The 15812-nt window shown below is 47.1% G+C and overlaps 3 protein-coding genes across 5 annotated transcripts; 1 reads left to right on the top strand and 2 right to left on the bottom strand.

The window, feature by feature from the left end:
* Positions 1 to 555: 555 nt before the first annotated feature.
* On the bottom strand, positions 556 to 7005 carry Sra1 (steroid receptor RNA activator 1). The gene is made up of 5 exons (XM_076856867.2): positions 6850 to 7005; positions 6617 to 6742; positions 2163 to 2368; positions 1340 to 1448; positions 556 to 1190 (listed from the first exon to the last, which is right to left on the bottom strand). Exons 1-5 carry the CDS (start codon positions 6908 to 6910, stop codon positions 979 to 981), a joined length of 714 nt encoding a protein of 237 aa, XP_076712982.1. The 5' UTR covers positions 6911 to 7005; the 3' UTR covers positions 556 to 978.
* A 455-nt stretch (positions 7006 to 7460) lies between these two features.
* On the bottom strand, positions 7461 to 13255 carry Apbb3 (amyloid beta precursor protein binding family B member 3). Of its 3 annotated transcripts, XM_076856866.2 has the most exons (13): positions 13081 to 13255; positions 12666 to 12829; positions 12509 to 12585; positions 11888 to 11948; positions 11547 to 11693; positions 11298 to 11425; positions 11041 to 11046; positions 10775 to 10910; positions 10545 to 10629; positions 10197 to 10280; positions 9815 to 9930; positions 9498 to 9689; positions 7461 to 8002 (listed from the first exon to the last, which is right to left on the bottom strand). In XM_076856866.2, the coding sequence occupies exons 1-13, from the start codon at positions 13127 to 13129 to the stop codon at positions 7766 to 7768; spliced, it is 1482 nt and encodes a 493-aa protein (XP_076712981.2). In that variant the 5' UTR covers positions 13130 to 13255; the 3' UTR covers positions 7461 to 7765. The 3 variants fall into 3 exon arrangements, with proteins under 3 accessions (XP_076712981.2, XP_076712980.2, XP_076712978.2); XM_076856865.2 differs by lacking the exon at positions 11041 to 11046 and having other exon boundaries at positions 10775 to 10889; positions 12752 to 12829; positions 13079 to 13255; XM_076856863.2 differs by lacking the exon at positions 11041 to 11046 and having other exon boundaries at positions 10775 to 10889.
* Positions 13256 to 13333: 78 nt separating this feature from the next.
* Positions 13334 to 15567, top strand: LOC143399827 (SLC35A4 upstream open reading frame protein). Its single transcript, XM_076856857.1, has 3 exons — positions 13334 to 13694; positions 14682 to 14780; positions 15370 to 15567. The coding sequence occupies exons 1-3, from the start codon at positions 13680 to 13682 to the stop codon at positions 15565 to 15567; spliced, it is 312 nt and encodes a 103-aa protein (XP_076712972.1). The 5' UTR covers positions 13334 to 13679.
* The last annotated feature ends 245 nt before the right edge of the window (positions 15568 to 15812 follow it).

The following is a 15812-nucleotide window of genomic DNA, read 5'->3' as shown; positions in this document are numbered from 1 at the left end:
GTCCAGGTCTGTTCCCAGCTCCCCCTGAGCCAACTTCCAGCAGCCTGGGACAGACTGTAGGAGTCGCCAAACCATGAACAGCAATAGCCTGGCCCTTGCCAGGGGATATTCCTGTCTTTCCAGGAAGCAGTCTTCTTGGAACTGGGCCTCCCCAACAGCCCTCCCTTCTCCATTCCTAAACAGCACTCTCTGGATGAGGTGATTTCACAGCCTATAGCCAAATCTCTTGTCTCCCCCTTGCTATTTCTACCTCCTACTACCTGTAAGTACCAATCCCCATTCCAATACTGAAAACCTTGTGCATTCCTTTCTTACAGCACTGTTGTTTTCATAGGTTTAGAAGAAACCTTAAGGTCCACACTAAAGGCCAAAATGAGGTAGCAGCTTGCCTGATGAGTCAGTAATGATCCCAAATCTCAGTATCTAGTCATCTCCTTCATTCTCTATAGCAAAAACCACTCACTGGTTCTAATCTCTACTATCTGTATACCTCAAAGATGGAAGGTATATAAGGGAGTCTCCTTTCCTTGCAAGAAAAGCATCCACATGCTAGGCTATTTGAATCTGTTCTCATTTTGAAATGAACTCTTTCAAAGACGAGGCTACAAGGAATGTGTTTCTTGATCTAATTTTGGTAAAAGTGGCAAGCAGCAATCTGATCATGCCCAGCTAGGCACGATGTGTGGAGGAAGGATAACAGAGTTTATAGGGTATGCAAAGAGTGGGCTGTCACAGTATTGGGGACCAGTTTGATATATGAAGGGCTCATCTCTTCCCACCCAGTGCCCACCACTGAGATGTTTTTATTGAAATGCATATGTTATGGGTTAACAAGTGAGCTCCCTGTACCCCAGATTGGATCTTGGGTCAGTTCCAATGGGACAGTCTCCCTGGTGGTAAAAGGGGAGTCAAGTGAGAGAAGGCCTCCACACCAAGGCATAGGAAACAGGCTAGGTGAGTCTGGGGAAATCCCCAGAATTATAGCGCCTCTTGAAAGCCTGGTATAGTTTGGTTCTCCTCAGCAGCTGCTGCAGATTTCTCTTCATTGGCCTCCTCCTCTGAAGACAGACTCCTCTTTTCCGCAATTAATCTTTTAACTCCCACCATCCACTGACTGACCTCAGTCACATGATCAACCATGAGGGAGCGGTGAATGTCATCTGCTACATCCCACCGGTGGCTTGAAAGCTCTGAGGAGAAACAGGGCTTGAGCAAGCAGAATGTGCTAAAAAAGAGCTTTCATGCCTCCCATCCCAGAGTTCAAAATCTTAGCACCTGTTCCAGCTTAACCAACCATGGCAGGGCAAGAAATTTAGGCTATACCAGAAGCCACCCATACCTTGCACCAGTAGTGCCATCCTCTTCTTAACAGGCACTGACAACTTCCCTCCAGCCCACTGTTCCTGAAGCAGTGTCAGGCGTCGACTGATGTCATCACATACCTGCTTCTGAAAGACAAATGCCCTCCAACTCAAGTGGTGCCAGCCCAGTGGGGAAAGGGGAAGGCAGTATCATAGGAATGCATCTGCTAATCTCTGGCCCAGGACCTTACATTTTGTCTTTTAGAGATCTGGTTCTTTACCCAAAGGTTAGAGGCCCTCACTGAGAACCTGTTGAGGCCTATGGATCTTCTTCCAAGAAAACATGCATGTGTGGCTAGAATTTTAAAATTTGGGAGGCTTCTCAGGCCCTCAGAAGCTCATAAGGTTAATTTACAAAAAAAAAAAAAGAGAGAGAGACTTAAGAGCCAAATAGATGAAATTACTGTGTTACTTCCTCTTTCCTTGATCCCTTGCCTCCAGAGAGCTTAGGAAACACCATAGATAGAGATTTCCTCTCCCCCACTGAGTACAAAACCAGGAGGGTATGCTCTGAATGGCCTGGAGATACTGAAAATTAAACTACTATTTTCCACTAATGGGAATTTAATTCAACTCATTCCTACAACTCTACTGTTGACTAGTTCTGCAGAAGTCTTGTGCACCCTCCTGAAATCCTGTTTATTTTCTTGGGAAGGCCTTAGCAGATTCTGAAGGGGTCCATAACTCTGACAGGATTAAGAATCACTGCCTATAGGGTCAGAAGGTCTACCTTTGGGAGCCATACTTGCATCTGGCTATGGAAAGGAGTCCTCTCCCACTCCCTGGAGGGATAGGGCTTACCTTCATGTGGCCACGGCAATCCTCCAATGCCTGTTCCAAAGGTCTCAGCACATCCTCCATCAGAGCCTCAGACTCGATGACTCGGAAACCTGTGGGCTCCACTCTGGAGACAGGACAGCTCCCCACAGATGGGGGGCCAAGGGCCTTACTTGAAAGAGGTGGAGGCCCCATTGGAGGAGGCCCAGGAGAAGTCTCTGAGGTGAAGACTGAAAAAGTAAAGCATGATTTCAAGTAGCATGGCTCAAATAGGTAAGAAACTCAACACTAAAGTCATCCCCCTTCTAAGCAGGGATACTCTGGGACAACTCATCCACTTAAAAATGTGCATGAAGTACCTACTAGGTGCAGACAATGTGCTAGGTGCCAAAGATAGAGTAAACCAGACAAATTAGGTTCCTGCCTTTAGAGAGCTTAAATTCTAGAGGGGTTGGAGACACAAGAAAACTGCCAAATTATGTTACATGCTGTAAAGAAATAAAATGTACTATGTGATAAAGGGTATAGAAAGACCTAAGTTGTTTATACAAGTACAGCTGCTAGATTAGTGTGTAACAAAAAATACAAAGCTAACAGTTTTTATTAAGTTGAGAACTGGATACAATAGATGCAGCTATGAAGAGTTAAATGAGTACTAGGTGAATTGTTGGGGGGCAGGGGATACCAGGGATTGGACTGAAGAGTACTTCAATGTAGCTGGGCCACATTCCTAACCTTTTTCTGTTTGGGTTTTTTTAATTTTGAGACAGAGTCTCACTAAGTTGCTGAGGCTGGCTTTGAACTTGCAATCCTCCTGCCTCAGCCTCCTGTGTTGCTGGGATTCCAAGAGTGCAACTGCCTAGCTTCCTAAGACTTATTAAAACTGAAGAAAGCAGTGTAAGCCATGACTGGAGAAGCAGTCCAGTTCCTGTAGGGCCTACGGTCTTGGGAAGCCACTGCAGTTTTATAGAAGCAAGGAGTAACATGGCCCAACTTATGATTATTATTTTGTGTGGAGGGCAGGGTACTGGGGATTGAACTCAGGGGCACTTGACACTAAGCCACATCCCCAGCCCTATTTTTTATATCTTATTTAGAGACAGGATCTACACTGAGTTGTTTAGCACCTTGCTTTTTTTTTTTTTTTTTTTTTTTTTTTTTGGCTGAGGCTGGCCTTAATCTCTCAATACTCCTGTCTCAGCCTCTGGAGCAAAGGCATGCACGACTCTGCAGTGCCCGACATTTCTTTCTTTCTTTCTTTCTTTTTTTTAATTTTTAATATTTATTTTTCAGTTTTCAGCGGACACAACATTTTTGTATGTGGTGCTGAGGATCGAACCCGGGCCGCACGCATGCCAGGCGAGCGCGCTACCGCCTGAGCCACATCCCCAGCCCCCGACATTTATTTCTTATAATCTTTTTGTTGTTGTTGTTTATTTTTATGTAGTACTGAGGATCAAACCCAGTGCCTCACACATGTGAGGCAAGTAAGTGCTCTGCCACTGAGCCACAACCCCAGCTCCCCCAACTTATTTTTTAAGATGTATGTTTCATGACAAATTGATGAGAACAGATCAAGAATAGAGCCAGGCACGGCAGTTGATTAATGAGACAGTCCAGGAAAAAGAGAAGGCCTAGCCATAACTATGGTAAAAGAATAGGTGAGGGGGGAAAAGTAGTCCGAGATTTATTTAGGAGGAGGCAGCAACAGGATTTGGTTACAATAGTTGAGGGAAGAATCAAGATGACTTGTTTCTGACCAGTAACTAGAGGAAGAAAGTCAAGAACTTAAGTTTCAGGCATTAGCATCAACAAGGATGATTAATGCATCTAATAATTTGGCCTCAGTTACTTTACTCCTGCACCTCCAGTGATTTTTTTTTTTTTTTTTTTTTTTGGTAGTTGTAGATGGACAGCATGCCTTTATTTGTTTACTTTTATGTGGTGCTGAGGATCAAACCCAGTGCCTCACATCTGCCAGGCGAGCGCTCTACCACTGAGCTACAGCCCCAGAGCTCCAGTGATCATTTTGTTCCTCCCTCTTATTCCCCAATGCTTTGTCCACAACACTGTTATCATCTCCAAAATTTGACTGCCCCTCCTACCCTTCCAGCTCAACTACTCAGATTTCCTGGTGCATGACAGCTACTCCCTTTGAAACACTTTTACCTCCTCCCTCTCTTCCTTTTGTCCCAATTTATTGGTTAAACCATAGTGCCTACACTTGGGAAGAAAATAGAACCAAACTGATAAATGATAACTTAATACTTTTAATGGCCACCGACGTTAAAACATACCAAATACTGCCTGGACATATGTCTTCTAAACTTATCTACTGTCTCACTCTTTCTTTGCCTACTGTCTCTCCACCTCTGATCCTGCCTCATGTTTCCTTGAGAAAATACAGGTCATCAAACATGAACTCTCTCATCTTCCCACCACCACTTTTACCAGCTTATCTGCATCTGTGCCCACTTTCCTTCCTTCTGTAATAAATGAAAGCTTCCTGCTTCTATCAAAATCCATCTCCAGCTATTATTCCTTTTCTTCTGCATCATCAGTTCTGGTTCTCAGGCAGCATACAAACATATTGTAGTATATACTATCAAAAGCAATTCTTCCTTCACATTATTCCATTTTCCAACACTGCCCCATTTTCTCATCTCTGCTTCACAAAACTTTGAGTGAAATGTCTATAATTACTCTGTATTTTTCATATTCTCTTCTCAGCCCATTCCAGCTAAATTTGTTTCCACCACTCTATAGAGACTGTTCTTGTTAAGGTCAGCAGTAATTGCAGTGTTTGTCAGATATAGAGGTCTCTATCTCTCTTGACCTCTGTGGCATTCTGCACTGTTGATTCTTGATTTTACTCTCCCCTATTCTTCTTTGGCCATTTCTTAATCTTTGCTGCTCCCTTCTATACATAACCTTGAAATGCTAGAAAGCCCTAGAGCACCTTTTTAGGTCTCTATCCCCAACCTCTCTTTATGTCATCTTATTCAAGCCATGCCATTAAATACCATCGACTGTTGGTGACTTTCTCTAATCTGATCTATCCCTCTTTCTCTCCAAAGATAGCAGCAACCCAAACTTAAATATGGCCCAAACTGAAAACTTGCTTTTTCCCTCCCCACAAAACCTCTATCCTCCAATCTCCCCATGTCAAATAAACAAACAAAAAAACCATATTGATTTCTATTTACTTATTCTTACTTTTTCCACAACATAACCTATGTACACCTAATTCCTACCATCCCCACTACTTCCTTCCTTGTCAAATCATTAAATCTTGCCTGTATTACTGTAATAGCTTCTTGATTTGTTGTTCATTTCTTCCCTAAAATCTTTTACCACACAGCAGACACAGTGATCTTTTAAAGATGTAAATCAATTAGTGGTTCCCATGCTGGAGAGCAAACATCTGAACACAACTGACTGAACACTACTGGCATCTACCGGGTAAAGGATCAAGGGTTCTGCTGAAGAAACTACAACGCAAAATAGAGTATCCAGCAAAGAATAACTACACCTAAAATCAGTAGTGCCATGATTAAGAAACCCTGCCTTCCTTATATCACTCCTTTGCAGTGAAAAGGGTGTAAAGGATGAAGGGATGCTAAAAGAAATTAACCTGAGCCCATTGTGCAGGTGACTGCCACTTCTGGCCTAGGAAACTTTGGGGAAAGACAGCCCTTCTGTACTTTAAACTTTTCAATAGCTTCCAACTTTGTAGATTAAAATGCAAACTCCTTTTCCTGGCAAAACTCATTATGTTGTAGCCATTCTACTTCTTCAGTACCCAATCTTTTTCTTATCCCAGGACCTTTGCACTAGCTTTGAAATGTTCTTGCACCTGATCATTGACTGGCTTCTAGTTACTAGATTTCAACCCCTCAGATGCCTAATTTAGTCACCCAGTAACATATCACTCTGTTATTTCTCTGCAGAGCCCTTTGATTTAATGTCATCTTATTCAAGCCATGACATTAAATACCATTAAATATTAAATCAATATTTAATCTATTGCCAACGCTAGGTAGTTAACTTCTTGTTCACTGCTATTTAGTTTGTTGCCCTTAAGTAGTGTCTCTTAGTATGTGCTCAGTAAATAATAATAAATAGATGAGTAATACATCAAGTCTCAGATGCCTACTATACCCAAGTGAAGAGGTAAAAGGGCTAAATCGATGTATTACTATGGGATTCTAAGAAGAGGACTAGATTGGAAACAACTTGAGAATACTCTTGATAAGATCACTTAGGATCAAGGTATTAAAGAGTCTTCTTAAATAAACAACATTTATTGGTCTAAGCGGCAGAGAGGGAGCTCAAAATCACCCGTCTGGGCCCCTTACTGGGGCCAGTCTCCTTGTGGAGGGAAGTCTCCTCAGAAGAGAGAAACAGACCTTTGGGTCACGCTTATCCCTGGCACCGCCCATTCTCCGCGGGACTCCGTGTATAGGGCCCCCACGCACCTCTGGGGGATCCATCCTGCGGGGCGGCGACCCTCTTAGTGAGCGGCGTGCGCTTGGGTCCGCCAGTCTGGGTCTGCAGCCCGTATGAGAACTGCGGCGGGTCGTTCCAGCCGCGCTCCTTGTTGCCTGTGGAGGCGAGGGAATGTGTAAAGCGAGAGCCGGACTCCACCAGAAGGTTTCACTGGGGCTTGGAAAGATAGAGGTCCGCACCCGGCGCCCCCAGCTGCGCTCACCCGGCTTCACATACAGCTCCGCCATCTCCACTTCCGCACTGCCAGCGAGGCAGCGCGTCATTTCCGGGGCCGCCGATCACGCGGGCTAGTTGGAATGTGTGCCAGGTGGCGCTGGCTGCTTGGAGGACTTGGACGGTTCTTTTCAACCTCCAAGAACTGCAGTGTTCTAGCCAGGTCAACTCCTGGAGCCTCACCTCTGTCCAGTGCCCTACACATTCACCACATTTATTTCTCTAGACTCACTTAGTACTCATCTTCCTTCAACACTAGGCTTAAATGTCAACTCTCCCAAAGTCTTCTGTAACACATTAGGCCAGGTTAAGTGTCTCACCGTGCTACCACAATACTCTTCTGAAGATTTCCTAGTTGTACTACATAGCATTTTCTATTTTGTTTGACTTGTTTATCTCCCCTAGGAGTCTCAGAAGGTGGGATCTGACTAGTACATCCCAAGCACCTAGCTTAGTATCTAGCACAAAGAAGACCTTAGAAAATATTTGTTGCATGAATGAAGTCAGGTGTCAATTACATCCATGCCCTCATAGTCACGCTCACCCGTCACAGGTTATTAGCCCCCAACCCTGTCCCAGGTCCAATATACTCACACCTAGTGAGGTCACTGAGGGATTTTTATTTGCACTTATTTTTCTATAAAGTGTTGCTGAGGTAGAGCCAACTGCCCAGGGCTGGACAGGGTCAAGGAACACAAGGATCCAAGGTAAGGGGAACCAGGGGCCTAAGTTGTAGTGCAGGGCCTCTCAGTCATCCATATAAACAATAAGTTGGGCAATAAATAGAGGGTAAGCAAGGATCCCCAACAGGCAGGAAAGGTGAGAGGTTGCAGGCCCCTGGGACATGAAGGGGTACAGAGTTGGGCATGAATCCAGAGCCTCCTTCCCCAGCCCTCTAAATCAATTTAGGGCATATGGAGTAGAGAGGGTTTCAGACGGAAAGCATCAAGAAAAGAGAAGACACCCCGCTTTCGAGGGGCTGCCCCTGCACCCCCAACCCCTCCTTTGAGTAGGGGCAGAGGCAGGGGACCTCCTGGGGAGTCCATGGAGCTGGTCCGCTTGAGCCGCAGGCGGGCACGGGCCTGGGCACCCCAGGCCTTGCCTCGAGCTGCAGAGGCCACAAGACACTTCTGGTACTGAACCTAGGGAGAAGGGTGATGTGAGGATACATCTACTCTCTGCCCCTGGACTCCTTGAAAGCTTCTGCAGGACAGAAAACTGGGCAAGGCTCCTATCTGACACAAGGCTGGTAGCATATCTGTAGTCCTTACAATACTGTCGAGTAGTTCAACAGCAAAAACATAAAACTTGATGTTTACTGAGAATTAAGGAAGGCTGGACACTGGTAAGTGTTTGATATAATAATATAACTTAATTCAGCTTTTTATGAGGTGGTGTTATCCCCATTTTCCAAATGAGGAAGTTAAGATTCAGAGAGAGTAGAAGACTTACTCAAGGTCATATAGCCAGAAAATGGTGAAACTGTCATTAGTTTTGACTGTAGAGCCTGTACTCTTAACCACACCTACCACTAGGCTACCTCTGATCTATCTATCACTGTTGTGGATCAGTCCTCACCAAAGCATATTCTCTAATCAAGGGGAGGGTCTACAACCCCAATCCATTCCCAGTACAACTGCTCAAATTATCTCTCATTTGAACTATTAACCAGGGTCCCAATTAGCCTTCCTACCTCCTCTCTGTGTCCTCTAAAGTTTTTACCCATACTATAGCTTAAGTGGTCATCCTAAACCACAAATGAAACTTAACTGTCTTGCCCAAAATCCTTCATTGGTTCCTCATACCCCTGGATAAAATAAACTCATCACCTCGACCCATGACCTGGTTTCTGCCTTCATCTCTCACTACACCTTCCCTTGCATTGCCACACACTCTAATCCACTAACATATCTCTCTCTCTCTCTCTCTCTCTCTCTCTCTCCCTCCCTCCCTCCCTCCCTCCCTCCCTCCCTCCTTTACAATTGAAGTTTCCTGTACTCAGCATAACTGTCCCACTATGCTTCATGTAACTTCCTCTTAGGTCATCTTAATTTTCTCTCCTGAAGGAAATCTCCTCTATCATTCCATGGTATACAACCTCTTCCTGATGTGTTTCTGTTCTATCCTAAGTATTCTGTGAAGGTAAGATGTGCCTTCTATATTACTGAATTACCAGGGTCAAGTGTGGTGCATATAATTTATAGGTACTCATCATTTGTTGAATAAATAAGTGAACTGAATTAGTGGAGTTTAAGCATACCACATTTGAATTGCCCACATATGCCAAGAAATAACCTAGATGAGACAAACAGAAAAGACAATGCCAAACCTATGTAGCTGGAGTCCCTATAGGACTCCAGCTACATGCTGAAATTTTACATTTGAACCCTGTGCCAGACTCTTCATAATTTAAGAAATTCAGGTATAGTAATAACTATGTAAAAGCTTCTAGCCTATAAATATTGGCAACTAATCAAAACTTACTAAAAACAGAACAAGGGCCAAAATACTTATGAACCAATCAGCCCTAGGGTCACTGGTTTGTGATCTGTGAAAAGGCTGCCAATCGTGAGCCCAGTCCATGGTATACAGCAGCTACAGGACAATTCCACCCATGAATGCCAACCCCCAACTCACCATACAGGCAGCCTGCACAGCTTCAGAGAGTCCCCCAGCATGAGGCTGGCACCAGAAGGCTGCACACTGGAAGCTCTGACGGCCAAGGTCAGCGATGAGGCCAAAGGTGTGTGGGTCATGGCCAACGCCAATAAAGGTCACAAGGCGCACAGGGCACTGCCACAGTGGCTCCTCCTCTGCACTGGCCTCTGCCTGTCCATACCAGGCCTAGTCATTAGAGGATCAAACACTGGCCAGGCCCACTATCTCTTCCAGCAGACCCCCTCAGCATCCTTGCTAACCCTCCACAGGCTCCCCACTTCACCCTCTTCTGGTACCTGAATGGAATGTGCAGTCATGAGAGAATCAGATACACTGAGCACAGCAGGAACCCAGGCATTCTTGTCCCCCCGGGCAGTGAGGGTACCAATGGCCTCGTTCAGCACATCCATTCCTGGGGGGACATGACCACTGTGATGTCTCCCAGTTACAAAGAAAGAAAGGGTCTGCAGAGAGTATCTAGGCCCCTCTCACTGACTTGGGATTCAGAAAGATGAGAAGAATATAGCTGGGGCTGGAATTAGAACTTTGATTTGGGAAAGCTGGTACATCCCAGGCTATGTAATGCCATGGGAGGTCTCCAAGAAATAGTAGATCCCACCCCACCCACCTTCCCCTTGTCTTATGCATCCCAACCCATCCAGCCTCTTCAGTCCTCACCCATGGCTTTGGTGACTGGCAGGGTCCCCATGTACAGTGCCTCATATTTCTGAGCAGCCTGACTCACAGCATCCAGCAGTTCCGCTGAAATGTAAACATTAAGTTGGCTTGGGAACTCTCCATTATACTTAGCCTACCCTTCTGAGTGGGCCAGGACCCAGGACAGAGATGTTGCTAATAAAAGAAAGCCCATGGATGTTCCTCCATTTTAGGGCTTGGGATCCCTGGGGCCAGACACCTCAGAAATCTCACATTTCTGGAGCTGTGCTAAATGACCAGGAACCTCCCCCAACTCCCATCTTTCATCAAACATCCTGATGCTGCAATATAGCAGCCCTTTTCCTGTACCTTGCCGTGGCAGGTCTTCAGGGGAGATGGGATCTGGGGAGCAGCAAACAGAATCACCACTGACCCCTACTCGCTCTGACAAGATCTAAAATACAATGCAATCAGCATGAGACTCAGAGAGAAGGAGGAATTTGGGTGAAGGGGTCAATAACACCCTGACCCAACTATCTTGAAAACTCCAGCCCCAGCTCCACAACCACATGTCCTGCCCCCCTACCCTTAGCCCTTACCTGAGCACAGAGCCCATGTAGGGCACTTGCAATAGCTTTGGCAGGGACATCACAGCGAAACACATGGCACTTGAGCATACAGCTATCTTTGTCACCAGCCACAAAAGCGAAGTCCCTGGCAAAAGCAGAGATAGGGCTGGGGTAGAGCTGGTTAGAGGCAGGGGCCTATAGTGCCCACAAGAAGCTTTTAAAATCAGTCTAGGAATACAGCAAAGATGGAATGGGGAGGTTAGGGCTGGGAGTCAGGGTACCTGGTTGTCACGTACCTGTCACTGTTCCAGAAGCATGTGGGAGCACAGGAGAGAATCAGCCCAGCCTTTCAGGCTGTCCCCTATCTGTCCCTGCTGAGCTGGGCCCACCCTCCCCAACCAGGGCTGAACCAGGCAGGGAAGGCAGTGCTGGGTCCATGTCAGAGGATCTGTGTCCAGGGGTTCAAGTACCAGGGATCAGCATCAGTGGGGATCACAGCCTGCAGGGGGGAGGGAGAAGCAGCTCTCGCTTGGGGAGATGCAGATATCCTCACCGGCCCTTGGAGCTGCCCACGCCCCATACACGAATGTGCACAAGAGGCTGGCAGTGGATCAGACTATGGTCCAGTGGATTCACTAGGCTCATGGCATCCTTCTTCAGGATCATAAGCATGTTCTGGCCCTGCCAAGGACAGTCATCCAAAAGATCAGATAAAAGTGGTTGCCATAGGAAACAGGTTACTCAGGGACAACTACTTTTGCTGGTCCATACACTGAACCCATTGGGCAGCCAGATAACTCACCTCACCCCAGGCACCATCTAGGGGCTGGCTACGGTTGCGGGTCTGAGCCAGCTGCTGGATACAGTTATTGACTGCAATACTACTCTTTCCTGGTGCCAGGTCTTCTTCCGGCACCTCCACCCAGCCCAGAGAGCGGACTGCAAAGCACTGACAAGTAAGGGGAAGGGACAGGAGTGAGTAGGGGTGGAATGGGGTGGCAGGTACCACAGGCTCCACATGTACAAACCCTCTGGTAGTTTCTTCCTTTGCCCTTTAATACCTCTACTCAATCCAGGTCCACCCCAATCTTTCACTAAGGATTTCCCAATGCCTTAGGTTGACCTGCAGGCTCAAGTCACTACCTTAGCCCCTGGCTCCAGGCTCTGGATATAGGATTCCTCACCATACCAGGTCAGAGAGTTACTGGAAAAGAGAGCACAACTGGTAAGAGAACCATACTTCCTACAGTAGGGGAAATGGTAAGGCCCAAGCTATTTGACCAGCACAGGATTTTGGACAAGATCCAAAATACAGCATCACAAATATAAACCCCAAGTGTGGTAAAACCCAGGATATAGTAACATAAAATGTGGCTTTGAATTTGAGAGAAAATTCAGAACCCAAGGTCCAGACAGGACATCGAATAAAAGTTAAAACATGAGACAGTGAATAAACTGTGAATCAGAGCCCTTAACCAAGACAAGACATCCTTGAAATCAAAGCCCAAAGACATGGCCAAGGTCTAAAACATGATAGGTCAGGACACAGAATATGGAAAAGAATATGTAACTAATGACAAAAACTTAGATCAAGGGACAAAACTCAAAATACTGATAGTCAAGAACATGGGGCTGTGCTGTGCCCAACAACACAGAACAGGGCCCTAAAAGGTAGTCCAGAACCTGATCTGGAAAACAGACTGGGTCCAGCTGCATTTCTGAATGCTCCCAAGCCTTTCATTTTGCCTGGGCCATCCCTGTTACCTTCGGTCCAGTGAGTTCTCCAGGCTGGAGAAGGATCTCCCCTTGGGGGGCCGCAGTCCCCAAATCCTCTCTGTCCTCTGTAGAACGGGGGTAGTCAATCAGTAAAACAAGCAGGCCTAGGGCCACACACAGCCTTAGGCCCCCTTCTCACACCTACCGTGCCTGGATCCTCTGCATCTCCTATTTCCCAGGTTGGACGCTGCCACTGGGTGCTACCGCTTGGTACATGCCAATAGTAAGTACCTGCAGCATCATGGATCTTCCTCCAGCCTGGGGGCAGGCCTGGTTCCCCCTCCAGATTCTGGTCCCCCCACAAGTCATCTACAGAAACGAGATTGGAGAGGGTGCACATATTATGCATGAGTTCAGAATAACCATTGTCATAACCCTCCCTACATCCCACAAGGAACAGCCCGTTAGGCAGAAGCTCAAGGCTCTCCAATCTTAAGGATTGTAAGATCAGGGTTCATTTGTCCGCCGGTCCCCACACCACCCCCGATTTTGACCCTTTCTCCACTCCCTAGTCTCCCCCATCAGCTTCTGATTTTCCCACTAGGCCCCTCCGCGCACACCGTCGCAGTTGACCAGAATGATGGCCAGCATATAATCCTTGCCCAGCATAGCCCCTCCGGGTCCCCGCTGGCCCTAGCTGCCCTGCGCTCTCAGCTCAGCGCGACCTCAGCAGAGTTGCGCTGAAAAGCCCCGGCTCCCTGTGCCAGAGACCGCCAGGCCAGCTGGCGCCGCAAACACGCGGGGCGGGGTCTGAGCAGCACCGCCCCTAGGCGGTGGTGTCTAGATGCCGAGTGGATGTGTGTTTCCGTGCGTCGGACCAGAGGAGGCGCACGGATGCCCCTGACTCGCTGACACCACCACGCAACTATGAGCTCATCAAGAGGGTGGCAGACCGGTCAGGTGAACGTGCACCGCGCGCACTCGCGCATGAGTGAGATCATCGCGCGGGTTGTATGCGCGCTCACAGACAGCCTGGGATGCGGCGGTAGGGGTCACATGGTAGCATCTGTGAAAACTAGACTGTCAAAATTCGGCGGCGAAGAAAACACCCAATCCTTTACAAAAATGCCCCGGAAGTGCCTCCGCCCTCAGTAAAGATGGCGGTAGGCCCACATAAAGGAGGCGGGGCTGCGCCTGCGCAACAAGTTCGGCGGGGAAGATGGCGGATGACAAGGTGAGTGAACGTGGGGGTGATCCTTAATTTTTTAAGATTGTCTTTAGACTCCATGGCTCTGTAGTTTTGGGGAAAGGTGACACTGGAATGTCTCAGAGATGGGGTGCCTCTTGTTTTCCCTGGAACTCTATCGACTACCTCAACAGGGAGGGGTAGCATGGGGGTAGTTTTAGGGAAGGCGGGCGGAGTCGGGGATCCCCCAGCAGTCCCCTCCCGAATACCATCATGATGCCCAGTTACTAGCACACACTCAAACACACTTACCCCGGAATGCTCCTCACTCTGCCTCATTCCCTAGCCCCCCAAATTTCCCTTCCAGAGATAGCGTTTCCAATCCACACGAATGGCACCCTCAAACACTTTCTTGTGCACACACTGAATTTCATACTTACATGTGATCAGAATTATTCGTCGTTTATGCATACTCTTTCCGACATTCATTATCTCTCATATCCAGTTACTCCATTTAGGTTGAGATGCTCTCAGAAACAGGGATACAGTCCAGGCAGAAATCGGGTTTACCCTCAAATTGTCCAGGGAACAGCTTCAAGCTATTATTCTCCTTTGGTCTGGAAGCCCAGTATCAGTCACATTCACCAAGTGCCTGCCAGTCCCACTACCAGGCATTTTACAACAGATAAGAAAGACTGATCACCACTTTCGGGAACTCTTGGTTCAGTCAGTAGTTCTTTGCTCATAGACCTAATTGAAGGTTTCTTCTGTCTTTCCTGCACACTGATTGCTATATTAGATTCCTGTAGTGATTATTACAAGTTACTGATACTGATTTCATCTGCCACCCCCTCCCTGGCCCCATGTAACTCTGTTTTTCAATGCCTTTCTGCCTTTACCACTGCCATCGCAGGAAGGTTTTATAGAAAGATATCTCTGGCTCACCCCATTCCTCCCAACTCCCAGTTTCTGATAAAATTGAACAGGGAATGGGGCTGAGGCAGTCTGCTGGAGCCAGCCTCTCCCTTGTCCTAGGATTCTCTGCCCAAGCTTAAGGACCTGGCATTTCTCAAGAACCAGCTGGAACGCCTGCAACAGCGAGTGGAAGACGAAGTCAGCAGTGGTGTGGGCCAGGTAGGAGTTGTCCTCCTGCCTCTCACCTTAATCTTCATTGTCCAATTTTCTCTTGAGAATGTTGAGTCAGTGGCAGAGATTTGTTCAGCAAATGGTTATTGAGGGCCAGTTCTCAGTTCCCCAGGAAAATTTCCCTGAGAAAATAGCTCTTGACCTGAGATCTTAAGTAGTGGTTAACTAGGTGAAGTGGAGAGGAATGAAAACTCCAAACATATGCAGAGTAATATTATGTACAAGAGGGGAAAAGGAGGTCGGTTCGGCTGCAGTAGTGGGAAAATATGCTAGAAAATGAGACTGGAGAAATAGCAGGGCTCAGACTGCTCAGGGGCATCTCTGACATCTTAGCAGGAAGATTCTGTGGTTGGAGTTTTCTGACTTCAGGATTCTGATATTGTGTGATCAGGACTCCTGAGTTCTTTTTTTTTTTTTTTTTTCTTTTTTTTTCTTTTTTCTTTTTTGAGCTCCAGAACCTTGAGAAAAATCTTTGGAGAAAATGCTACAGCTGTAGAGAGTGACCCTCACTTGAGTAGTTCCTGGGCAGAGAAGAGGGAAAATCTGCCTGAGTTTCCTTCTTCATTTTTCTCTGCAGGATGGCTCGCTTTTGTCCTCCCCGTTCCTCAAAGGATTCCTGGCTGGCTATGTGGTGGCCAAACTGAGGGCATCGGCAGTACTGGGCTTTGCAGTTGGCACTTGCACTGGTATCTATGCAGCTCAGGCATATGCTGTGCCCAACGTGGAGAAGACATTGAGGGACTACTTTCGGTCACTGCGCAAGGGGCCTGACTAGCTCTAGATCCTATGAGGGAAGCAGGATGAACAGCTGGGGCCTACAGGTGGAGGCCTTTCGAACACAGACACACTATCTGGCTTCCCCAGCTGTCATCTACTTACTGTCTCCACCTGTCCTGCCACCTTCATCTTAGCTTCTCTTCCTGCAGAGGGGCACAGTGGTTTGTCGGACTGTAACCTGGACTCCTTCCTTCCCCAGCTCCATGAGACTGACCCCAAGACCATGCTTCATCAGCCCCTTCC

Source organism: Callospermophilus lateralis, chromosome 5 (assembly GCF_048772815.1).
Source record: "Callospermophilus lateralis isolate mCalLat2 chromosome 5, mCalLat2.hap1, whole genome shotgun sequence".
Classification (NCBI taxonomy): Eukaryota; Metazoa; Chordata; class Mammalia; order Rodentia; family Sciuridae; genus Callospermophilus; species Callospermophilus lateralis.
This window is presented reverse-complemented; position numbering and strand designations above follow the sequence as displayed.

What these genes read in the sequence shown, in the direction of transcription:
- Apbb3 (XM_076856866.2), bottom strand. Translation starts at nt 13,129, where the DNA reads ATGCTGGGCAAGGATTATATGCTGGCCATCATTCTGGTCAACTGCGAC. An exon ending in ATGCAGAGGATCCAGGCACG is followed by an intron (nt 12,586 to 12,665) that starts GTAGGTGTGAGA and finishes CCCGTTCTACAG; the next exon opens with AGGACAGAGAGGATTTGGGG. An exon ending in GAGAACTCACTGGACCGAAG is followed by an intron (nt 11,949 to 12,508) that starts GTAACAGGGATG and finishes TCTCTTTTCCAG; the next exon opens with TAACTCTCTGACCTGGTATG.
- LOC143399827 (XM_076856857.1), top strand. An exon ending in TCAGCAGTGGTGTGGGCCAG is followed by an intron (nt 14,781 to 15,369) that starts GTAGGAGTTGTC and finishes TTTTCTCTGCAG; the next exon opens with GATGGCTCGCTTTTGTCCTC.
- Sra1 (XM_076856867.2), bottom strand. Translation starts at nt 6,910, where the DNA reads ATGACGCGCTGCCTCGCTGGCAGTGCGGAAGTGGAGATGGCGGAGCTG. An exon ending in GCAGGATGGATCCCCCAGAG is followed by an intron (nt 2,369 to 6,616) that starts GTGCGTGGGGGC and finishes TTACTTTTTCAG; the next exon opens with TCTTCACCTCAGAGACTTCT. An exon ending in ATTGCCGTGGCCACATGAAG is followed by an intron (nt 1,449 to 2,162) that starts GTAAGCCCTATC and finishes TTTGTCTTTCAG; the next exon opens with AAGCAGGTATGTGATGACAT.